The 25633-nt window shown below is 48.8% G+C and overlaps 1 protein-coding gene across 3 annotated transcripts in view; it reads left to right on the top strand.

Moving 5' to 3' along the window:
* ADCY8 (adenylate cyclase 8) overlaps positions 1-25633 on the top strand; it is a 131641-nt gene that overhangs the window by 93806 nt on the left and 12202 nt on the right. For 2 of the 3 annotated variants that reach the window (XM_084864641.1, XM_084864639.1), the window contains 5 exons: positions 4079-4179; positions 7122-7323; positions 9403-9492; positions 17158-17330; positions 22044-22122. In XM_084864641.1, coding sequence (XP_084720767.1) covers positions 4079-4179; positions 7122-7323; positions 9403-9492; positions 17158-17330; positions 22044-22122 — 645 coding nt within the window. The remainder of the gene's footprint in view (positions 1-4078; positions 4180-7121; positions 7324-9402; positions 9493-17157; positions 17331-22043; positions 22123-25633) is intronic. The other variant, XM_084864640.1, reaches the window with a different exon arrangement.

Raw genomic sequence — 25633 nt, 5'->3', positions numbered from 1 at the left:
CCTCCATCTCACACATGTTAGCATGTTTCTTTGTGAGTCTCCCAAACAGGAGGAAGTCCACGTTTGTGCAGAAACGAGGTTACTCAGAAAGAGGTATGCCGTGAGAGATTTCCTCCGCCACACCTGTCACTCATACAACCGCTCTGGTAATGACTCTGGCTAGACACTAGACACTAAGCTGGGGAAGACAGTCTATTTCAAAATGCGAAATTAGTCCCTCACACTTGTATTGCAATTATGCCTTTTACCCAAATGGTCTAATTTAAGGAGGCTCTAGTCATTGCCGTGCTACGGTAATGCGTGAATTCGCAATAGAACGAGGTTAACTTCCCTCATTCACTCATGAAAAATGAGCGGATTGTCCCTGTTGAGATTCTTCTTTAATTTAACAAACATATTAATTTATGCTAATGAAAGACATGCTAGGAAATTATCTCTCGCAAACTAGATTTATCCAAAGATGAAATGGATTCTCAAGTGAGTGGTTGATTTCCCCTATCATTGCAAATATGCAGGCAGGAGCTAACGGCTCATTTCTGAGAGATTTTACTGAGTGAAATGGGCATTAAGAAGGGTTAGACCAAGGCAACAAATACAATCCACTCCCATAAAATCCTGTAAGCGCACATGCACACTTAGACTAAAGTATGGCTGCAGCTGGCACCGTTAACGAGAGAACTGCTTTGACTAGAAGCATCCCACATCTTGTAGAGTTGTAAGTGCTCTGTATCTCATAATGGAAGAGGAGAACCTAGGCGTGGAGGGTGATTTTCCTCCCCCACACCTAGGAAGACTTCCTGGGTTGTCTTAGACACAGAAGCACAGAAGACTAGAGACTCTGTCCATCACCTCTGCAGGTTGGCTGCCCTGGCCATCCCTTTGTGGGTAAAGAATCCAGATGGGCTTTTCCTTGTGTGATTGGATCTGTGTCCCTGGCTTCCTTGTGACAGATCCACGCACCCATCGATGCTCAAGGCTCTGATGTCACTTCGGAAGATGCCTTCCAAGAGCATCCACGGCCAACATCCCCAACATCCCGTCTTACTTCCTTGGAAGGAAACCCTGTTGTCAATCTGATCAAATCAAGTCAGAAACTTTTTCATAAACCACACCACTGACATATATCAAGATACACTACTGTGTGCCCAGTGAAAAAAATGGCCTGTCCTTGAAAATAGCAAGGTAGCAGCAGGTGGAGAAGCCAATGAGACCTCAAGCTGAGGATCAAACTCTCAGGATTCCCTACTTATAATCTGTAAAGTCCTAGTTGAGTTACTGTATTATCCTAACCCTCAATTTCATTATCTGCAAAATGGGGATATGACACATAGGATCTCCCTCAAAGTGTTGTCATAATTAAATGAGGTCATCCATGTAAAGCATGTAGCATAGTGCCACCTTGCAGTGGGTGCAAAATGCACGAATAAACAATAGAACAGAGGTTAAATTCCCTAATTATCTATCATTATCACTCAAACTTCTTATATTACATTTTGGCCAGTCCCTGAAAACCCTACAGATTCAAAAATAATAATCAAATTCTAATCTATGCTCTCAAAGGAAGCCCTTGAAATTGAAGCCACGTGCCGTGCCCTTTTAATTGGTCTGAACCCCATTGACAGCTGGCTCAGGTACCGTCTCCAGGGGGTGGCTCACAGGGAGACACTGACGGGGGGAGATCTGGAAGCAAAGCAAGTCTTCCTACTTTCTCTTCCCCAGCTTGTCCTGGGAAGAGAATGAAAAACGCAAGTTCTTATGCAACTGTCGATTGGACGCATGATGGTCATGTAACATTTTGCAAGTCATCAGAAGAAAAACTTAAAGGAGTCAGAGACTCAGGCATGGAAAGAACACTTTGCAAAGGAGTGAGTTCTCAGGCACAGGAAGTGCTCAAGTTAGCTCCTGCCCCAGCTCAGAAAAGAGAAACCCACTCCCTCCACCAAAGCAGAGCAGGTCCCCTGGAGATAATCAGTAGGCGCTTGAGTCCATACCAGGGGTGTTATGGAAAGGATTCCTGAAGGCAGAGGCCCGTTACAACTCCAAGATGCCGTGACAATGATAGTAATGATGAGTTAATGCCAATGCCAATGGTGAGGATGATAATGGTGAGGATGAAGAAAAGGAGGAAGAGAGGGATTAAGTACACTGAAAAGTATTGTTTTAAACTTTTCAGGATCAAATCGACATAGCCAAACCAGTTTGGAATTAACCAGACAGCCAACAAAGAATAATTCCATCTTGTGCAGTTCATTGTTAAGAGGAATTCAGACACGTGTCTTCCTTTGAATCAACTGCTCTGTGGCTAACTCGTTTATTTTCAAGCTGGTGTTTGGGGGTCTCTGTGACTTCCCCTTTCGTTGAAAGCACCTTTGTGATTATTAGTAGCATGGATGTTCTATGGCATTGCCGGGAGTCACGATGGCTTACGGTGATTCTTCGGAGCATGTTCTGGTTCCCTCCGAATACCAAGCAGGCTGTCCAAATCTGGATAGAGGCCTGAGGTCTGGGGAGTGAAACAGCATTGCCCACTCCCTCTGAGCAGCGCCTGTGCTTCTCCACGGAGCTCACCACTGCAGGCCACTGCCCTGCCTGACAATGAGCAGCAGTTTGATCTGAAACCCAGACCACACCAAGAAGCAGGCAAGAGAACAAAAGTCATGTAACTGTTGGCTATGACTACCATTCCAACAAGAGCTATGGTTCATTGGCCTGACCACCAACAGAAGGTGATGGTTACCTCTCTACTGTGGTCAGAGACTGAGCTCACAACAGTGAGAGCTCGATGTCCTGGCTTTCTTCATAAAGCAATTCTGTGAAACCCAAATCAGGGTTACAAGATTCTAAAGTCTGCCCTTCTCTCTGCTGCCTCTTGCTAAACATGAAGCGCATGCTGTGTGATCCACAGCGAGTTACTAGACCTCTCTGGCATGGAAGTAAAAGGGGAAGCTCGGTTTGGGCTAATTCCAAGGTCTTTTTCTGTTTTAAAAACTCCTTTCCTCTCTCTAAGTGGACTAGATTATTCTTCCATTTAATAATCTGGAAACCAGGAAGGACGAGGGCAAGTACACTTTGAGTGCTGACCTTCGGAAGCTTTTAAGGCTGGGTAATGAGATTACCGAGTTCTCTGGATAATCAAAATCAAGTCAGCACAGTTCCTGGGGCTGCCTGGAGCAGACTCAGAGGGCATCCAGCTTAAGGGCCCATCAGTCTGAGTTTCTCTCGCGTGAAATGAAAGGGCTGCCCTTTTTCCGTAATTTTTAAAAAACGGGTCCTCGATGCGATTTTTTTTTTTAAAGAGAAAAAAAATGACAAGAATGTTATAAGCCAAAATGTTAATAAGTGCTATTTCTGGGGTACTGAAAGTATAAGTATTTCTGTGCATATGTTTTTCTATATTTTCCAACACTGGTTAATTAGATAATTACTCTGCAATCAAGAAAATATGTTATTTTTAGAAACAAACCAATAAACTATCAAAGCTACTATTGAAAAAATTTTTTAAATGAAGAAGTTGCAAAGGATTGAAAATAAATAGCGGGCTTTCTTTGCTGGGGGTCTCTGAAGCTACTCTGTTCTGAGAGCCTACGGATTTATTTTCCAATAGCTTTATGAAAAAGGAGGCAGAAATACTCTCTCTGGGCAAATATTCCCCCTGTGTCCCCAAACCAAACAAGAAATAGAGCAAGATCCTTCAGGGACTTAAGTTTACTCGTGAAGAAAGTCACTGTGGATTTGATTTGCCAAATGGACGGGTGCGCGCGCTTCTGTTTTGTTAAAATGATGCCAGTTCGGTGGGAGAGGAAAGGGATAGACTCACGCCAAGACCCTCTCCCGGCGCTGTGCCTGGGAAGGGAAGTTCTTTCCTCCTGAGCGCTCAGGGAGAGGCTGTGGGACGGATGGAGACAATCCTCAGTGAAGGGTTTCTTAAGATACGGATTCCTCTTAATTAAAAAAAAAAATTATTTGCTTTATCTCTTCTTGCTGTTTCCCCCGCCCCAACTCCAAACACTGTAAAACTGAGCTCTTGCAAACGCCCAACTGTGCTGGAAAGTAATTTCCTCTTCTTTTCTAATCACAGTATTCTCAAATGAGGGACGAAGTGTTCAAGTCAAACCTGGTGTGTGCGTTCATCGTCCTTCTGTTCATCACGGCCATACAGAGCTTGCTTCCTTCTTCAAGGTGAGTGTGAAAGGACATAGCGGGCAGGGGAAAGCCTTTCGTGAGCCCGTGGTCCCTGGCCCGGGCCAGCTGGTCCTTTCGAGGGCTCAGAATTTAAAACAATGGGATCCAGGCCGTGTGAGTGGCCATATCAGTGTCTATTCTGTGATCCTGCTCCGCTTATCAGCTCATCCTTCCGCCAAAGCCAGAGGCCTTCCCCCAATCTTTTTTTTTTTTTAAATATATTTTATTGATTTTTTTACAGAGAGGAAGAGAGAAGGATAGAGAGTTAGAAACATCGATGAAAGAGAATCATCAATCAGCTGCCTCTTGCACACCCCCTACTGGGGATGTGCCCGCAGCCAAGGTCCATGCCCTTGACCGGAATCGAACCTGGGACCTTCCAGTCTGCAGGCCGACGCTCTATCCACTGAGCCAAACCGTTTTCGGCCTTCCTCCAATCTTAACAAACACAAGGACCAAAATCAAAGTAGGCCCCCCTCTTGTGTGACATCGCCCACGAAGGCGGCAAGGGAGTGTGACAGCTCGGTCCGTTTTCTCATCTATAAAGCGGAATAACAGTGCCAGCGTCCAGGATTGATGTCCGAACTCAACGAGCCATTGGATCATTTCCGGCTTCATTCCCCTCTTTGGGCCACAGCTTCCACCGATTGAAGCAGCTAAGAATGCCTTCCTCGCAGGGTTGCTAATAGGATCAAGAGCACCCTTGACCTCTTAGGCCCGTGGTCTGCAAACTGCGGCTCTCGAGCCGCATGTGGCTCTTTGGCCCTTGAGTGTGGCTCTTCCACACAATGCCACAGCCTGGGCGAGTCTATTTTGAAGAAGTGGCATTAGAAGAAGTTTAAGTTTAAAAAATTTGGCTCTCAAAAGAAATTCCAATGGTTGTCCTGCTGCTATTTGGCTCTGTTGACTAATGAGTTTGCCGACCACTGTCCTAGGCTCTTTGCGGGTCCTAAAGGGTGTACAAATGTCACGGGTCAGTCCCATCTGGGTCTCTGTTTCTCATTGCACCACAGCAGCTAGAGGCTGTTCACTCATCCCCTCTGAAGCTTGGAGGCCGCCCAGGAGAGGGAGGCCCAGTGCGCTGGGGAAGCAGGCAGGCTGCACTCAGCACAGAGGACTGGGCTTGACTGTTGCCCATGGATGGGAGGGGGAGGGGCAGAGAGAGGAGGGAGAGACCAAATGGAAAGGCAGCCCACACAGCCGAGGGCAGCCATTCTCGGTCCTACACACCGTGCAGATTTCATATGATGGCAGCTGGGCCACAGACCTGGGAAGCTCTCTAACCACTTTGCCTGGTTGGCTTAACACAAGATGTTCACATTCTCCTGGCTGCCTCGCATGAGGAGGAACAACAGCCTTGGAATCGGCCCTCTCTCCTGGGACGGCCTGACACAGCCATCCACCGCTTTCTCCTTCATCCGCCTTCCCCTGGGGCCCAGGACTAATGGCCTGTTACCAGTGGGTTCAGGGGGAAATATCACATCTGCCTGGAGCCCTCTGGGAACCCACTGCCGCACAGACCTTCCATTCTTATCTAAAACTCCTGCAGATTCCCTGCCAAGGTAGTCCAAACAGCAGAACTGCGCCGTATTAAAAAGGGAGGAAACGAACAAAAGCTCCCTCAGGGAGAGCTGGGCTGGCGCAATCACGTCCCAGTCCCTGTGATGCTCGCTGGGCCGAGGAAGCTGAGGTCTGGCTACTCCCTCCTTGTAAAGGCCTTACCCCTGGTTGTCATGACGCCATGTACTCCCACCACCCTGCCTTTTGACCACATTCCCTAAGGTAGGGGTGTCGAACTCAATCAGAGAAGGGGCCAAAATCTAAAATCCAGCCTTAATCGCGGGCCGAATGGTTTACTGAACAGTCATAAACTGACAATGTCATAAACTGACAGCGGAGTGCAGTGATGACAGCGCGGTGCGGGCCACATTGCAAGGCCTGGCGGGCTGGATTTGGCCCGCGGGCCTTGTGTTTGACACATGTGCCCTAAGGTGCCTCTGCTATGGAGAGGAAGCAGTCAGACTCCTGCAGAGATGGGGTTCTAGATAAACTGAGTCACCTAGGGCAGCCTGGCACCCAGCAGAGGTGCCCACTAGACAGGCGCTACCATGGCAAGAGCTTTGGTGAGAGCTTGAAGCTCAGGATGTAGAGTTGGGAGTGATGTTGAAGCCTTGGGCAAGGATGTATTCTCCTTACTCATGTCTCAACTGTCTCCTCACTGTGCCCTAAATGGCATATAGCATGTGCCATGCAACCTTGGTGATCACTCACCAAGCTGAGCAGCTTGGACCAGGTGCCAGGTTCGGTTCTTGGCATTGAGCAGATGGAGAGGGAACGCGTTTTATAAAACCCGCCCTGAAGGGGAAAGAGCGTGTGGGTCCCTCCCACAGCATGTTTTGAGATAAGATCCCAGTGTCATGTTGCCTTGGCAGCAGTAGGCCTAGTGAGAAAGATGAATAACAAAGGAAGTGCAAACATTGAGCAACAGTGCAACATCAAGCCAAATAGTTGATGCTCATTGCAAAGTTCCTCAATCAAAAGAATAGCTAAGAACAAGTACGGTAAGCCTGGCTGGCATGACTTAGTGGCTGAGCACTGACCTAGGAACCAGGAGGTCATGGTTAGATTCCCAATCAGGGCACGTGCCCAGGTTTCGGGCTCAATCCCCAGGGTGGGGTGTGCAGGAGGCAGCTGATCAATGATTCTCTCATCATTGATGTTTCTCTCTCTCTGAAATCAATCAAAACATATTTTTTTAAAAGAATGAATACTATAAAATGTTTCCTGCCATATAACCTGTTTCTAAAAACAAGTAGAGATTTAGAGTAATTATTGGAACCAAGAGGTGGGGAAGGGCGATCATGGACGTGATTGGCAGCATCACCCAGCCAATGGGAAATAAGATGAAAGCCACCTGACCCAGCTGTGTTTCCCTGCAGGGCTATGCCGATGGCCATCCAGTTCTCCATCCTCATCATGCTGCATGCGGCCCTGGTCCTCATCACCACGGCGGAGGATTACAAGTGTTTGCCACTCGTCCTGCGCAAGACTTGCTGCTGGATCAACGAGACCTATCTGGCTCGGAACGTCATCATCTTCGCATCCATCCTGATCAATTTCCTGGGCGCCATCCTCAATATCGTAAGCATCCCAGGCCCGCCCACCCTCCAGTGTCTGGGATGCTCTGGGGGGAGGAAGGGAAGGCCAGGGTTTGTGGAGCTTCGGCATCTTGCATTGCAGTTCCCTTAGCTTGCCTGGTCCAGCCCCAAGCTTAGGGACAGAGACCAAAGGTGTGGCTACTGCCGGAACCGGACATTTCACTGGGTAGTTTCAGTGGGAGTTTTGTTCTGCAAAGGCGCTCCAGCCTCCCTGCAGTTCCTGCCCTGTCACTGGCTACTGGGTGGCAGTGGTCAGTCAGTCACCGTGTGTTAAGTGCCACCTGCTATGTGCCATGCACTGAAGGAGGAGCCATGCCCAGTGCGGTTTTCGTATTTTAATCCTCACTAAACCCCGTGAGGTAAGTCTCATTATCCCCACTTATGGCTGAGGAAACTGAGGCTCAGAGACATGAAATAACTTGTTATGACGGTCTGTCTGACTCCATGACTCATGCTCATTCTCATCTGCTGAACTCTGGTATCTCTGGGGATGGGAACGGGGCCATGGGAATGAGTAGCTGTCGTTTGTTTATTGAGCACCCGCTGTGGGCTACAGGTAGGTCTGACCGTTCCCACCTAATGGATGAGGAAACCGCACCTCAGGGAGGCTAAGCATCTTGCCTGTGGTTTTCTAAAAGTTCCTATTGGACGTGACCCATCGAACTCCGATGAATCTCCAACTGCCATATGTACCATTGCTTTCAGTTTGATGAGCCATGTGCTAATGATTTCATTTTCTCTCTAGAATGGTAACATGAGAGCTGTACGCATTGTCTGTGTCAACTCAAGCAGTCTGCGTTGTCTGTGACTTAGGGACTGATCGGAGGATAGGAGTGGTTTGTCTGATCCCAGGGCTTGAACTTGGCATGTTGAGAGAGGCTAGTGGAGGAGTCATCTGGTGGCTGAAACCATCACCATGCCCCTTGGGTCTGTGGAGGGCATCTGCTTTAGGACACAGATCTACTTTAGGGTTTTAATATGAACCGGTGGAAATGAAGAGGGAAGGAGGAGACAGAGGAAAGAGGAAAATGAGTAGAGAATTATATGACCTGGAATGTGTTATGCAAGTTGGCCTGGTGTTTACTTAGAGTCTATGCTGCTCAAGCTCTACAGCTGGCCTTGAAGTAAAGGACTTGATGGGATAAAAAGAGGAATCGTAGTCTAGTTAAATTCAGCGTCACAGGAGTATTTGATGTGAGGTTGTGGCACCTGAACGTGGACATGCATAGGACCATTGATCACAGCATTCCGAGTTGTACCTGGGACCTTAATCTTGACAAATCAGATACCTCTGGGGTGCAGAATTGGGCAATAAGCCCATGGACTCAAGGTCAAGGTTACCCTTGGGACCAGCCATGCCACAGTGGTGTGGGTGGAGGTTCTGAGGCGTTGGAGTCAGATAGACCTGCGTTCAAATCTAAGCTCCACCACTTGTCAGCTCGGTGACCCCGGACAAGTTACTTTGCTTCTCAGAGTTTCCTGTTCTTCAGTTGCAAATGGGGATAAAAAGAGCAGCATCACATGGGGACGGAGAGGGAGTTTTGGTACAAAGTGTCTGGCACAGAGGAGGTATTCAGCCAATGGCAGCTGTTCTTTTCTGAGCGCCATGGACATCACCTAAACAATATCTGGGCTCAGAACTTCCCACCACCCCGGTGCTGAGCGTCTGCATGGAACACGTGCCCCTCAGGTCCCTTAACATCTCCCAGCTGCTGAGGTGGAGACGGGCTGTGAGCACACACCCAGGCCTCTCCTGCCATCCATCTTCTGAGCCCACGGACACACTCCAGTGACCCTCTGTGGTGGGGCCACAGAGCAGTCTTCACCATCCTCAAAGGGTTGTCAATGCCCTTCTGAGCCAGTGCTTCCTTCAAAGTGAAGGAGGAGACCCCACTGGCACTGCCAGGCACAGGGAAGCCCTCGGCGCCTGGTCCGCCCCACGCTTTGGCTGAAGCCCAGCGCTGATAGCACAGGACACCTTTTCCAGCACTCACACTGACTTTGTTGTTCCTGTGTGTTTTTGTTGTTGTTCTTTTTTTTTTTTTTTTTTTTTAATCCGCAGCTGTGGTGTGATTTTGACAAGTCGATACCCCTGAAGAACCTGACTTTCAATTCCTCAGCTGTGTTTACAGATATCTGCTCCTACCCAGAGGTATTTATTCACAAGCCCCCTGGGCAAGACTTGGGCCTAGACCTCTCCACCAGCTCCAGCCAAGCAGGAGGTGGAAGGGCCTCCGAGGGCACACAGAGGCCTGCCTCCTTCTTCTGCCTCTTCCTCCTTCTTTGTCCTTCTTCCCCTTCTCTGCCTTTCCTCTCTCCTTGCCTCCTCTGCTTTCCCCTTTCTCTTCCTGCTCCCTCTTCCGTCTCTCTTTCCCATTGCTTCCTTTCCCCATGTCTCTCTTCCTTCTTCTCCTCCTCCATGTCTTCCCTCTTTACCTTTCCCTCTACTCATTTCCCTCTTTCCCTCTGTCTCCTCCTCCCCTCTTCATTTCCACCGACTCATTTTAAGATCCTAAGGCAGAGGTGCCCTGTTATCAATAGAAGACAGAGCACAGAGTTATTGCTCAAAGGGTGTTTGCTCTATTGGAAAAAGAAAGCTGGAAAGATGGATGGATGAGTGGATGGATGGATGGATGGATGGGAGATGGAAAGGAGCAGAGAAGGTAGGGGGGAGGAAGGAAGGAAGGAAGGAAAGAAGGAAGGAAGGAAGGAAGGAAGGAAGGAAGGAAAGAAGGAAAGAAGGAAGGAAGGGGAGAAAGAAGGAAGGAAGGGGAGAAAGAAGGAAGGAAGGGGAGAAAGAAGGAAGGAAGGAAGGAAGGAAGAAAGGAAGGAAGGAAGGAAGGAAGGAAGGAAGGAAGGAAGGAAGGAAGGAAGGAAAAGAGGGAGGAAGAAGGAGCTAGTGACTCAAAAAATCAGAACACAACTAACCTTAAATAAACATTGTGTAGGCATGCATGGAGCACTACAGGGTCAGGAGGTGTCCCGACATCACACCCACCATAGCAATATAAGTCTGACCCTCTCTTGTGACAGAGCCACTGGTCTGGTTCTGGGCATCAGGGTCAACCTAAGGGGCCAGGCAAAGGAAAAGCTTAGCCTCCACTAGTCATAGTCCAGACCTTTTCACATTAGGACAGACGTTCTGGGCCAAGAGGAAGGATAGCTAGCATGTCCCAGCAGACCTCAGCCAATGCCATACTCTGAGAATGCTGAATGGACTCTTGTTCTCTAAGACTCTTTCCACCATGTGGGTGGAGGAAAGGCTCTCTGTGTCTCACTGAGGCCCCAGAATGGGTTTGAGAAATGTCTGAAAAGGAGAGAAAGCTTCATTCCACTGCCCTCCCCAGGTGCAGAGCATCTATCTACTTAATATGCAGAACATCATTGAGTCCTCAAGATGTCTGGGGTAGAGGCTGTGACCATCTCCACTTTATAGATAACTAGTGGCCCAGTGCACGAAATCTGTGCACAGTGGGGCTGGAGGGAGGCCAGCATGGGCTGTGCCCTGTCACAGTGAGAGAGCCCCGAGATCCATCGTCCCAAAGTGGTAGGCCCTGACTGCCCATCTGGGGCTCCTCAATGGATTGCCCCAAAAAGGTAGGCTGGAACCAGGGGAAGCTTGCAGACCCCCAGGCCAGTGCAGGGGGCAGGGAAGTGAGCCTCACATCCCTGGGCCCATTGCCAGGGTCAGGGATGCAAGCCTCAAGTCCCCAGGCTGGCACAGGGGGTGGGGACAGGAGACTCACATTCCAGGCCCATTGCCAGAGGCAGGGACATGAGCCTCTCATGTCTCCCAGCCAGTACAGGGGGCAGGGATGCAGCCTGCTGATTGGTTGTTACATGACAGCGTCTCAACCAATTTGCATATTACCCTATTATTAGATAGATGAAACAATAGCTTAGAAAGCACCTTACTAAGTACCAATCCTGCTTGACTCTCATTCTTCCTCACTCCTTTCCAGCCCTCCTCCTTTCCATCCTTCTCTTCCTATCTCAGTTATCAAGACTCGCTACTGCAATGCAAACCATGTCTGGCTTATCCTGAGCCCATATGTCTGAGCTAGGCTCATGTTAAAGAAGCTCAGGGCTGCACAGGACAGACCATGTGCTCAGGACTCCCTCTACCAAGTAATGAGTGAGCTCTGAGGTCATGGACTCTTGGGACAACAATTCCCCAAGAACTTGGTTTGGAGGACTTGAGGAGGAACCCAAGAGGCAGTGAGTTGGCCAAGAGTTGGATATTTAGAGCTAGGCAGAAGCTGGATTTCACTCCTAGCGGAGCCTCTTCACTTGCTAGCAGCGGAATCTTGAATCGATTCTTACTCTCTTTGAACCTCAGCTTCCTTGTCTGTACAGTGGGGAAAATAATAGCTTCTTCACATGGCTATTGTGGAGTTAAGGATCAGCACGTTCTCATGGTGACTACCCAGAGGAGCTAGCAAATGTTGCATTTCTGACATGACTTCTGACAGGAGTTGATGTTCATGAACTATTTAATCTGGGCTTCCGTGTCATTCTAGACTAGGGGTGGAGGAGGTGCAGAGGGGACCTTTTTTCTGTCAAGGGCCATTTGGATGTTATAACATTATTTGCAAGCCATACAAAACTATGAACATAAAAAATCAGCTTGCTGTATTTGGTCAGACATTTAATGAACTCAATCCTAATGCCTTGGCAGGGGCCAGACCAAATGATTTTGTGGGCCTTATACGGTCCTTGGGCCAGACTATCCTCACCCCTGTTCTAAACCAACACTATACTCTGGGCCCCAAACCTGCACTCCCAAACTCAGGACCACAGCAGGCATGGTGGTTAGGCTTTTGGATCACATGGCTTCATCTCTATGCCTCAGTTTCTTTGTAAAGGGAGGGTGAAAGTAGTACCTTCCTCATGGGTTGTTGTGAGGATTAAGTAAATTCATGCATGTAACATGTTTAGAGCAACACCTGACCCAAAGGATCTGCCCATTAAAGGTCAGCTGTGATCAATTTATCATCCCTAGTACAAGCTTCTGAGCCTGAACTGCCCACACATGTTTACTACAAGTGACCCACCTGTATCAGTGCCGACATATGCGCAAAAGCAAGAATGTTAAAAAGTGAGATAAAATAAACAAATCAAAGTTTCATACTGTCCTCCCACAACCAAAGAACCACCTTGCTCAGGGTCAGCAAACTATGCCCGCAGGCCAGACTCTGCCAGCCACCGGTTTTGTAATTAAAACTTTACTGGGCACAGCTGCACCCATTTCTTACCAATTTCCTCTGGCTGCTTCTATAGGACCATGGCAGAGTTGAGTAGTCACAACAGAGATGGTGTGGTTCACTAGTCCCGTGGTCAGCAAACTGCGGCTGGCGAGCCACATGTGGCTCTTTGGCCCCTTGAGTGTGGCTCTTCCACAAAATACCTGAGCAAGTCTATTTTGAAGAAGTGGCATTAGAAGAAGTTTAAGTTTATAAAAATTGGCTTTCAAAATAAATTTCAATCGTTGTACTGTTGGTATTTGGCTCTGTTGACTAATGAGTTTGCCGACCACTGCACTAGGCCAACAATATTTACGGCCTGGCTCTTTAGAGATCATATATTGATGCCAGCTACTGTTATCTCTCGGGGGCAGGAATCCCACTGGTCAAAAAGGTGGGCAGCTGGGCTGTGTCCATCCCCCGCTACTATGATGACCCAATTTGCCCCACCATTTGCCATCCTGATGTTTGTGGCTACGGTTCCCAACCTAAGGATTTGTCTAGCAAACGGGAAGGAATCAGACATTCAGACCTTCTAAAAGGCTTCATCCACACACCCCTCCCCACCCCTCACAAGTGTGTGCCCAAGCAAATGGCGTCATCTCTCTGAGCACTGTTTCCTCATCTTTGTCTCAGACCCCTGGCCCCATAAGAAATGATCCTTAGTCCAAAGGCGTGTTATTAACCTGGATGATGTGATATAAACAAAAGATGTTGTTGCAATTATAGTGCCAAGTAGAATTTCCTTCTGAACTGGAGCTTGCCAATTACTAAAGAAGGAGTGAAGATGCAGGAAATGACAGCGAAGAAAGCCATGTGCCAACTCTGAGTGGAGAAGTAGCCGAGAGGGGAGAGGAGGCAGACACACAGGTCTGCAAAGTAAATGCAAATCACATGCACAAACCCACCATGTCATTATCTCAGGCGCCTGAAGGCAGTTCTTAGGCGGTTTGATGGGAAGACCACTTAGAATGCAGGCCCTTGATTACAGGCTCCGGCAGACCTGGATAAACATCTAGCTGTATTGCAGGAACATTCAGAGCTGTCTGGTTTTAAAGGGCCCCAGGGCCCATTTCCGTGGAGTGTAATTACCTGTGTCTTCGCATCCTGGTGCTTTTCTCCCATTTCCTTCCCATGCTTTGGGTCCCACCCAGCCTTCAAGCCCCCCTTTGCCAAAAGGCATTCCCTGGAGGACCCAGCCCCCTCAGACCTCTTCCTGACATTTCACAGACCTTCTAGCATCATCTTCGAACTCACACTCTGTCCTTTCTGCAATTAGAACATTCTTCCCAGCCTGCCCCATTTATAAACTGTTTTGAGGACAACTGACAATATTCAAGATTACTCAAGGGACAGAGCCCACAGTGTGTGCTTAGTAATTTTTCTTAAACACACACACACACACACACACACACACACACACACACACACACACAATAAGCCAGTCAGAGAAGGACAAGTATCACATGGTCTCACTCATATGTGGAATCTAATGAACAAAATCAACTGATGAACAAAATAGATCCAGAGACAAAATAGATCCAAAGCATGGAACAGACTGTCGAATCTCAGGGGAAGAAGGTGTGGGTGGGTGGGTAGATATCAACCAAAGAACTTGTGTGCATATATGCATAACCCATGGACACAGAAAATAGTATAGTGAAGGTCTGGGTCGGGGGGGGGGGGGGGGAGACCTAGAAGGGGATAATGTGGGGGGAAGAGTACATTTGTATTACTTTCAACAATGAAGATAAATTTTTAAAAAATAAAATGCATAAAGTAGAAGGGGGGAAGGTATATTTCCAATGTAGTAGCAGAGAGATTTTTTACCTTCACGCCTGAAACTACTAAAAGCCAACAAGCTGGGTATCAGACAGCGACCCCAGAAAAGCCAGAAGCCATGGAGTGAGCCTGGTGGTTCCTGAGCTCTGGGGGCTGTAGGCCAGCTTCCAGGCTGTGGCTCAGGCTGGGGAAACCCAGGCGGAGCCTGATTTGGGAAGACAGAGCTGAGAGTCTGGGGAGGCCGAGAGGCTAGAGTTTGCAGGACAGAGGGAAGAGAGCTGCACAGAGGAACCCAGAGATCCACAAAGGGTTCCACCAGCACAGGTGAGGGAACCAGCTGGTGCTTGGGGAAGAGCCATCGGGAAGGATCCGTGTCTGGGGCTCACACGGTGCTGGAGGGGTTTTTGGTGGTGTGTTTTTCCCCTGCCAGCCAAACTGAAAAACCTTGTAATTCAGGGGCATCAGGTAGAATCATCAGAAGGGCCGTGCGGGGCAGTGTGTAAGAATTACCCCGAGCATCTGTCCTTGGGCCATTTTAGAAATTAATAAGACAATGTATAAAGTCATTCATGGAGAACCTGGCACAGAATGCATATCCAATAAATATTTAGTTTTAATTTATTTCTATTAAATATATATATAATGTATAATTTTACTTATTACTTCTCCTGTCTCTATGTCTCATCTCATGAGCTCACATTGGTGCCAGAACGTTTTCCACAGGGAAGGACTGCTGGCATTTCCATGCCTGTTTCACATATTAGGCCTGGAGACCTCTTAGCTTTGAATTTCCAGAACCTACAACCATGCCTTGACCGCAGCAGGCACTCCATAAATACTCAATGCATTAAAAAAATTTTAGTAACTTTTCACTTAAGGGCAAGATCAATGCCATGGCTTTTGACCTAATAAGTGATGCAGGACTGGCATCGGCAAAGCCATAGGCAACCCTTCACGTGATGCAGGTAACAATGAGCCGGGGACCCTCAGATCTACTCCTCTTCCCCCTGTTTGGGAAAATGGAAGCTCTTGGAAGTTTCTCTGGATGGAGAAAACACTTGAGAATGAACTTCTCACCTGCTCACTTCACTCTCAGTTCCCTGCACAAACGTATCAGAACGAGTTCCCTGGAAGCCTGGCCAGGGAAGACCTTGGAGAAGTGAAGAAAGCTTCTGCACTCCATCTGAGATGACGACATAGCTCGGTTGTTTGGGAAAGGAAGAGACGAGAATAAAGAAGGCCCCAGACAGGCATTCATTTCTAAGCCCTAAAGGCACAGACCTTCACCCTCACTGGGTGCTCAGTCAGGGTGCTGTCCACAGTTTTCTATATCAATATTTCTGACAAGTATACATGAATGAGTCAGTCTGCTTTAAGAAGTCAATAAACATGGGTTCAGTAGTTTCTCAGGGAATTTCTGGGAAGTCTTACCTATCTCCTTGGCTCATACAGACACGGCCACTCCGTGTGGCAGGAGGGGAAAGACAAGTTGTTACAAAGAGCCGAGAAGAGCACGACAGGAACGGACTTTAGAAATGGCCCAGCCCCGTGTGCTGGCCAGAGTAACCTTCACAAGGACAGGTCATAGCCAGGTGTTCGTGGTGTCACTTTCTAGCCGAGAGAGGTTTAACGATGTACTTAAGCTCTGGGAGCCTCAGTTTCTTCACCTGCAAAGTGGAAATTACAATATGATTCTCATCTTGACTGATGTTATTTTGAAAACTATAAGAGAAAGTGGGTACAAAGAGCAGAGTACTGCCACCAAGCCCAAGCGGTTCTTTGATAACACAGGTCTGACTCTTTTTCCCCCCTGAATAGTCAGAATCTAAAGCAACCATCCAGAATGCGATATTGGGATACTTCTGCCAGAGAAACAGACTGAGGAGCTTCCTACAGAAGGCCGAAAGCCGGCTGGGCAGACTAAGAGCTGGGAGCCCCTGGAATAATCCAGCCATTGAGTGGCTCTAAGCTGGCCATTGGAGCAGCCAGTTCTAATGCAGGTGACAGGTGTTATGCTGGGCTAGAAGGGCACTGTGCAGGAATGAGGCCATATCCAGAGCCACCTGGAGATGTGCAGGGACACTTCTCAGAGAGGACGCTGAGTTTATCGGAGGAGTTAGGCTCAGTTGCCCGGATGAGACTTAAGCAACAGCACCGGCGGGTGCAAAGCACTGAGGCCCAGGAGAGAGGCTGGAACATACATCGGGGTTTGGAAAGTGCAAGGGCATCCGCTATAGGATGGCCTGGAGAGCCTGGCTGTTCAGAAAGGAGAAGAAACTTTGAAGGAATGGGGAGCAATACAAGGGCTTCGTGTTAAGGAGGGACATGATCCGGTCTGTGCTTTAGAAACACGGGGTAGAATGACCATCTGCATTCAGGAGGCCGGGGGCAGGAAATAGGCAAAGCTGGCAGAACACTGTTCCAAACTGTAGGTGAGAACTAAACAGAAGCAGGTGGAAGGAGAAAGCTGGGTGGATGTGAGATCCAGGGAGGAAGTGGACTCTGATTTAGCTGTGGAGTGTGGAGTGTGGGGAAAAGGAAGGCACACAGATGAGATCAAGGTTTCTGGCTTAAGGAATGAAGGCACCCCCCAAAAAAACAACAACAACAGGGAACAGAGTCTTGGGGAGGTGGTAATGAAATGATGAGTTCCATGTGGAGCTGTGAATTGAGGATGGCTGAGACCTCCAACGGGAGAGGCTCAGCAAACATCTGTACTGGCATCCAGGAGTGGGAGCGTGAACCCCCCCACCTTGCCACTGAACCTGACCACCTACATTCTCTGTTTCCAGTACTTCGTCTTCACGGGCGTGCTGGCCATGGTGACCTGTGCAGTTTTCCTCCGACTCAACTCTGTCCTGAAGCTGGCCGTGCTGCTCATCATGATCGCCATCTACGCCCTGCTCACCGAGACCATCTACTCGAGTCTCTTCCTGCGCTACGACAACCTGAACCACAGTGGAGAGTAAGTTCCCAGCTTCCTGTGGGAAGTACAACCACTGGGAAAAGGAAGGAGGTGGAGCTAAGGAAACCTGGGCACCATTTGAAGATTAATGTATTCCTCAACTGAGGCACTCTTAAGCTTACAAGCCTAGGCAAAATCTCTAGTTTTCAGTTTTATAATTACAAATTAATGACTGAGTTAAAGTTTGGATTGAATCACAACTCAGGTCTCCCCTTTACCTAATAATTTATGACTCCTTCACTTTTAATGGATCTCAGACTGATAGGATCTGATTATAACTTGACTGCAGCAATGTTAATAATAGTAGACATTGTTCAGGTAGACTGCAGTGTTTCCCAAAGTGTAGTACGTGTACCCCCAGGGGCACGGGAAGAGTTTGGTGGGGGTACGTATTGCACCAGAGTTTGGTGGGGATATGCACTGCACCGTGCTTAGCTGCGCCTAATTCTGTGTTCTCATGAGTACGAGGGGTACTCGGCGTTATGAAAATTATAGAAGGGGTACACATATGTCAAAAGTTTGGGAAACACTGAGGTAGAGAACCCCAAAATATTAACTACTGTTTTCTCTGGATGGTAGGCTTAAGGACAATTTTATTCTTTTATTTGTGAATTTTTATCAGCTTCCAAATTCACTACAATTGGCATAAATATCTCTATAATGAGTAACACTCAAATACTAATTTTTATGAGACATCTGATAAGATGTCTCTAAAGATTGTTATTGCCCCGAAAATGACATTATCCCATGTGTGTTTTTACTTAATTATGTTCTTTTCTATTAACATAGGGAGATGGTAGTATTAATTCAATTATTATATTAATACAAATAAATTAGTTCAAAATGTCCTTAGTTTTAGTCTCTACCATCTACTATCAAGCCAAGTGTTATAATTTTGTATGATTGCAGTCAATAATCATAGAAGCTACACAAATTCTTTTCTTCTGAATTCAAATCACAATTCTTTTTGGATGTTCCTTGACCAGGCTGACTTCCTATGCATCTTCTGCAGTCTCTACTCAGGCCTTATTTCTTCCACCTGCAGCACATCAGAAAGACTCAGAGACGGTTCCTAATTTCCTTTTACTTCCCTTCTGAATTTGACCTAGTCATCTCTGCTTTCAGAATGATTCAAGAGTTATTTATGTTTCCTCTGGGAAGTAAATTTTAAGTGATAAATTCTCAGGCTTAAAAAAAGCATCTGCATCACATAGAAAAGGATGTTAGAAGTGCCAGCAGAGCAGGCGTTTGGGCTGCATTCAGGGGGAGCTGACCAAATGGCATTTCCCATTCAAACGAAGCTGGGTGAACCAGTGACTGTTTAAAGCGCCACTACCCAGAGCAAGACCATGAGCTGAGAGTTTTCTGGGGTGGAGAGAGGGAGGGAGACATGGGCCATGCACCATGCCCAGCACACCACCAAGATTTGCTCATCTACTCCTCCAGTTACGGAGGTAAATGCTAATGGAGTCTCTCACAATGGGCAGTGACCTGAAGCTCAGAGGTATAGAGCGGCTTGTCCAACGTCAGACAACTGGTCATTAGCAGAGCTGAGACTGGAACCTGGGTCTGCATGAGTACAAAGCACATGTCATTAATTATTTTTTCAGGGGGTCCTCAGACTTCAGGGGCCAAAGAATTAAGTGATATGGAGAAAAGAGTGGCACTAAAATATCCCTGTCGCTCCCCCAAAATAAGCACTGTAGTGACTGTGAGTGAAGAAATGAATGAGTGAATGAATAAATGAATGAATGAATCCTAGTCCTAAAATGCTGGATGACAATATGGGGGTCACTTCAGCACTGGTGACAGTGAATAGCTCCAGTGGGTCTGAGCACTTGCTCCTGCTCACTGCCTGTGGCCTCAAACTTGACATGTGACATTTACTTGTCATCCTTACTCTAGAGGCTAATAATCCGCTAGCTACACAAGATATATGTCCCATACCTACAAAGCCCATCTCCCCCTGACCGCCCAAGACTTGCCATCCTTTAAGACTGAGCTTTTGAGTCCTCCTAAGCTACGTTCTATTCATTCCCATGGCAACAAGGATGCATTCCTACTATGGAGCCTATCGTGTTACAAAATTATTTGTCTGTTTTATTCTCTCTCTCTTTTTTAAGTGGACTCTTTTGAGCACAAAAACAATGTGCCTTCTTCATTTCTGTGTCCCAGCATGTCCCTGGCATGCAAATGCTCAATAATTATGTCATTTGCTGGGGCTATAAAAAAGAAATGCAATAATGAGTATCATCTATTATTAGCAGCTGATCTCTTAAAAAGGCAGATGGAACTAGAAATTCATAAATCTGAATATCCCCATGAGAAAGCATATTCCCAGCCCCATACACCCGTTCCAAGTCACAATGTCCACTGATATAAAGCACAGCAGAGGCAATCTATCTGTAAATATAAAAGCCTAAGCAGCTGCTATGGCGGAACAACCGGTCGCTAAAATGCACACTGGCCACCAGAGAGCAGATGCTCAAGGCAGGAGCTGCCCCCTGGTGGTCAGTGCACTCCCACAGGAGGAGCGCCCCTCAGCCAGAAGCCGAGCTCATGGCTGGAAAGTGCAGCTGCCACAGCATCGGGACCCAATCCCGACTCCACTGGAGCACTACTGAGTGGCAGCAGCAGGCACAGCGGGCTGGGATGAGCACGAATAGTGCAGTGCCCAGCCTCGATTCGGGCTCCTCCCTGGCCTCTTGCCACCTAGCACACTGCTACGTCCCCCAATGGGTCCCCGACTGCAAGAGGGATGTCTGTCTGCTGGCTTAGGCCCAGTCCCAGTGCCATACTCTGTAGAAGGCAGTCGGTCTGAACAACTCAGTGACTCAGGGAAGCACAGGGAACTCAGGGTGAGCCTGCCTCCACACGTGACTCACCCACCCGATGGTGTTCACTAGACAGACCGTGGGGGCTCAGCCCATGCATGTGCAGCAGCTGCTAAAGCTCAAGCAGCAGAAGGTTATCCAGCCACAAGCTGGACATCCCCCAAGGGGTCCCAACCTGCGAGAGGGCATAGGCCAGGTTGAGGGATCTACCCCCTCCAGTGCACGAATTTCATGCACCAGGCCTCTAATACTGTCAATAATACTTTAATAGTTATGACCGGTGCGTAGCGGGTGCTAGAAATATCAAGTGGAGGGTCACTCTGTAAGTATATGATTGTCTAACCACTATGCTGTACACCTAAAACTAATACATAATAATGTTGAAAAAATCTTCTATTAAGATGACTTGCCTTGAGCATTTTTATTTGCTGTTTTCCCCCAGTGGAAGCTCATTGGGGGGACTGTTCATTTCCATGAGACACCTTTGTCCACATCCAAAGCTCCCCCAAACTCTTTGCCTCTTGGCTGAGGCTGTCCTGAGAAAGGCTTCATTTGGCGCCAAAATGAAAGAGAGGAGCATTTGGAATCAAACAAGAGATCCCCTGGCCGCCTTCTGAATTTCTCGGATGGCTGAAGGTCAGGACAGCGTTTCAGTGGACACTGGCTGCTGGCCATCTGCAGCTGCCCTCCGGCTTGCTCTTCTTGAGAGCGCTGAGAGGAGGGTCAGCGCCCGGCCTCCTGTGCCTCAGGAAGGACTGGCTGGAGTGTGAGAGCTGACACAATGGCACACGGAACAAAGCCTTTCCTGAAAGCCACGGGACTTAAAATGGGGGTGACAACAGTGCCCGACTCAGAGAACAGATGTAAGCATTGATAGGATCAAACAGTGTGCCCTTGATACAACTGACGGGAGAATGTAAGTGTGACTCTACAGCACTTAGAACAGGGAGCGGCAAGGAGCAATGACCCCTGTTTAAGAAGCAGGATGACTTCTAGGAAAAGTCTTCACGTGCATTTCTGTGACAAGGAAGCCTAAGGGCTTTTGAAATGTAGAAAAAGTGTCCTGCAAATAGGAGATTTTTTTTCCCCACTATTTTTGGGGATTAGTTTCAGGTGTACAGCACAGTGGTTAGACAATCAGATACTTGACAAGTGTTCCCCACCCCACCCACCCCGGATGTTTCCAGTACCCACCTGGTCCCACACACGGCTACTAAAGTATTGTTGACTCTAGTCCCGAGACCAGTGGTAGGCAAACCAAAGCTCGTGAGCCACATGTGGCTCTTTGGCCCCTTGCGTGTTCTAACGCCACTTCTTCAAAGTAGACTCACCCAGGCCAAACCAGGCCGGATACCGACTTCTGTGCATGGGCCACACTGTACATGCACCCCCGCACGTGGTATTTTGTGTAAGAGCCACACTCAAGGGGCCAAAGAGCCACATGTGGCTCGCAAGTCGCGGTTTGCCGACCACTGTCCTAAGCTGTACTTTACATCCCCATGACTATGCTATAACTACCGATGTGTACTTCTCAATCCCTTCAGCTTTCACACTCAGTCCCCAGCCCCTCCCCACTCTGGCAACCACCAGTCTGTCTTTGCATCTGTGAGAGATGACGTCATTACACATGTGAGCGCCCTGTCTAAAGACCAGACTCCACAGCTTCCCCCAGGTGTGACCTGAGTGACTTCCTGCCCTTGGGGGCCAACAGATTTCTGAATTAGTCTAAGTAGATACCCCTTCCCCTCCTCCCCCCAGCTGCCTCTAGGAACTAGCGGGTACTCTTTCTTTTTATCCCGCTCCTTTCTGGGCCTCAGTTTCCTATCACATGTCCCTGAAGTCCCTTCATGGTTGCCATTTGCATTTCTTCTTCCAACAGAGATTTCCTGGGGACCAAGGAGGCGTCGCTGCTGCTGATGGCCATGTTCCTCCTCGCTGTGTTCTACCACGGACAGCAGGTAATCGGACCTTCTGCTCGGCCCGCCTGTGGTTGCCTGGCACCTCCTGCTGCCGTAAAGCTGGCTCTTCTTTGCAGCACATGACTAGTAGTTAGCTGCATGCAGCAAGCTGTGATTCCCAACTAACCAATTTCTAATATAGGCCACTTCATAAAACATGAAGCTGGAGAAGATGGTCAGCAATACGGCTCAAGGAAAGCTCTTTCACAGAAACCATTGTCCTTAAACACACACACACACACACACACATACACACACTCAGAGCTTTGGATTTCTGCTTGAGGGAAACGGATCTCTCCCAGTTCCGTGGGGCCTGGATGAAATTGTGACCGTCAGAGTTATGCATGCAAACCCTTGGGTGCCAGACCAGCTGAGCTGGGGTTCGAATCCCGCCTCTGCCTCTCGGCAGCTAGTGCCTTGGGCATGTTGCTAATCTCCCTGACTCTCAGTTTCCTCATTTATAACGGTAGGAACACCTAAGCAGGGCATTTGAGAGAATCATTTATTATTGCGGGCATGTTTTGCTCATGGCCTTCCATAACCATAGGAAGTGCTTCATCACTGCTGTGTCCCCAGCAGCTAAAGCGTCTACCATAATGATGCTACTTCCCTCGAAGCCTCTCCTGTGCCAGCATCTGGGGGGCACTGTGCATAGCACTGTCCAGAACCCCATCCCTGGCCCCGAGGGCTCCAGTCTCTGGGAGGAGAGCAGGCCCCAAATAATGCCCCAGGGCAGGAGCCGAGTAGGGAACAGGCTGTCCAGGGACCTCCCGAGTCAGAGGGGCGAGGAGATGTTCTGCCTGGGAGAGCTCACCAGCTTCATCTGGGTGTCACCTGCTGTCCCCAGTAGAACGTCTCCACGCACACTGAGACCATGTCCACGTGGTAATGTCATCCTTGGGGGACTCCTACCCGCTGCAGAGCCTCACCTGCCGGCCCACTGCTCCCCTCTCCACTCCTGTCCATCTGTCTTTGGTCTGTGCAAACTTCCAAAAAAGTAACCAGAAAGAAAAAAAAAAAAAAGCAACAACAGGAAGACACAAGCTAAAGCAGAAATAGAAACAGATCACTGAGAAATTGCCATGGAAACGGGGAGGCAACGAACCCGGATGAAACAGCCAAAACCTCAAGAACCTGGAGCTGTTTGTAACAAAGGGGGCGGTGACGTGCAGTCAGGGGGGAGGAACGAGTGAGATAAAGACAAGGGGGACGGGGTCACAGGTACTGAGCTCCCACCATGTGCCTAGCACTTCACCTCCACTTCTCACTTCACCACCACTTCTCACTCCCTCAAGCACCCGCACCCTGCGATGGCAGTGACTGTCAGCCCGCTTCACAGAGGAAGGAAGCAAGGCTGCTCAGCTGGGAAGCAGGAGAAGCAGACTTCCAGCCCAGCCCCGCCTCCTGAGCCCACCTTCCCAGCTTCTCAGCTGGAGGAGAACAGAGAGGATGGGTGTGCATAGCAACACAATGGCCAGCAGGGGGCAGGGAGGAAGGGGTGCAGCCCTGCCGTAAGACTCCGACTTGCTTTTCAATTTTAGCTGGTTCGATGGGGAGACCATAAGCCAGAAGTCAAAGCTAGTCATTCCCAGAATCCCTATATTTCGCTCTCGCGGACTGGGCTGTGTGTGGGAGCTGGGTCGTGTCTGCCACGTCCCAATGGATTCTGGTTGCGGGGGACCACGCCCTGGGCTGACATGCAAATGGCAACCCCCTGGAGGGCTATGGAGACACAATCAGGCAAGGCAGTTCTACGGAGCACCATACTCACGCTCCATCAGCCAGGACTTAAGCCAACAAGTGAGAAATCCTCAGAGAGAGCAAGTTCCAACCAAGGGGCCTCGCTCCGCAGTAAGAAAGATGTTCCTCTCTCCTCCGCCACCTTAAGGCGTGACTGGGTGCCCTGTCGAACCCCTTCCTTCCTCAGTCCCTTTCTAACATCCCACATTCCGACTTAATGTATTCCACTCTCCACTCTCCACGGTCCTGGGCACACAGGTAAGCTAAGCCTATTCAGAGTGTGTGTACAGTAAGAGGAGAGCAGGGCAGCGAGGGCCTAAGTGGCCTCCGATAGTTTGTCTTTTTATTTTTAACTTTCCGAAGACTTTGAAATGGCACCATCACCGCCCACAACTGCAGCAGCTACAGGCTCAGGCCTGGCCAGGGCGAGAGGAGAGTCAAACCTCAGCTGTGTGGCTTTCAGTCATTGAGTCTGAGTCTGTTTCCACCTATAAAATGGCTGTGATAATAATATGTAGGGTTGTTACAGTACTTAATGAGACTGTAACTATAACACACTTTTCCCCATCCTTTGCACACAGAGTACATGCTCAGAAATCATGAGCTATTCATGGTTTACTTTGGAAACAAGCCTCTGAGACAAACAGGGAAAGGATTGTTATCCATCTGGTCCCCAGGCAGGAGCAGAGACTGGAGCCGCTCGAGGTCACAAGGCCAGTAAGGAAAGCCAGACAGAACAGCGTGTTCCCGCTCCTCCCGCCCGGCGCCTGCCTGGCTGCTGGGAGAGGCAGAACGACACCGGTTCAGGTGTCACCTATTCATAGCACCTGTCGGGCCCCGTTCTTCCGGATCAGCCTGCCCATTCCTGCTTCCACCGGCTCCCTTGGCGACTCAGGCCCCCTGTGTTTGTTGACAATGCCCACTGGTGCCTGGTACTCAGCAGCCTCCCGGTGGGAGCACTGTAATGACACATCTCCAGCGAGACCGGCGGTCATATAATAACGGAGAAATTGGAGAATGCCATCTTACACACATGTGATGGCAATATGGCCAACACTTCCTCCTCCTCCTCCTCCTCTTCCTCTTTCTCCTCTCCCTTCTCCTCCTCCTCCACTCCTCCTCCTCCTCCTCAGCCTCGCAGGAGAATGCTCTGAAGGTTGGGCAGGGAGAGCAGGCATCCCACTGCTCCCACCTCGTGCCTCATTCCCCTGCAGCTGAGGTTTGGGCTTTGCCGCATGTCTCCACTTAGGGCAGAGGAAGCCACACGTGGGGGCGGGGATTACTGAGGTCATGTCTCCAGCTCGCTCGCTCGCTTGCTTCTGTGCCTGATGCAGACAGGCGCTGGGGTTGTGCGGCCTGGAGAGGAAGATCCAGACTCGGGCCCGTATCCTCTTAAGTCTGAGTCCCAGCAATGCCACTGGTAGAAAGGGGACCTTGAGAGAGTCAAGCTCCCAGAGCTGTCATTTAATAGATACTAGACATCCATTGGCTGCCTCTTGCACACCTCCTACTAGGGATGGAGCCCACAACTCAGATATGTGCCCTGACCAAGAACCGAACATGGAACTTTTCGGTACGTGGATGAATGATGCCCAACCAACTGAGCTACACCAGCTTAAAAAAGCATTAAGCCCTCTTCATCCTCAGAGTGTTTCCCTCTCTGAACGGGTCATCAAATCCTTATGTTGGGGGAAACTCGGAATCACTCCTCTCCGTGTGGTTTTACATGTGGATTCATTGGCTTAGTTGTGTTTGTTTGTTTGTTTGTTTG

The sequence above is a fragment of the Pipistrellus hanaki genome, assembly GCF_964339955.1.
Source record: "Pipistrellus hanaki genome assembly, chromosome: 17".
Taxonomy (NCBI): Eukaryota; Metazoa; Chordata; class Mammalia; order Chiroptera; family Vespertilionidae; genus Pipistrellus; species Pipistrellus hanaki.
This window is presented reverse-complemented; position numbering and strand designations above follow the sequence as displayed.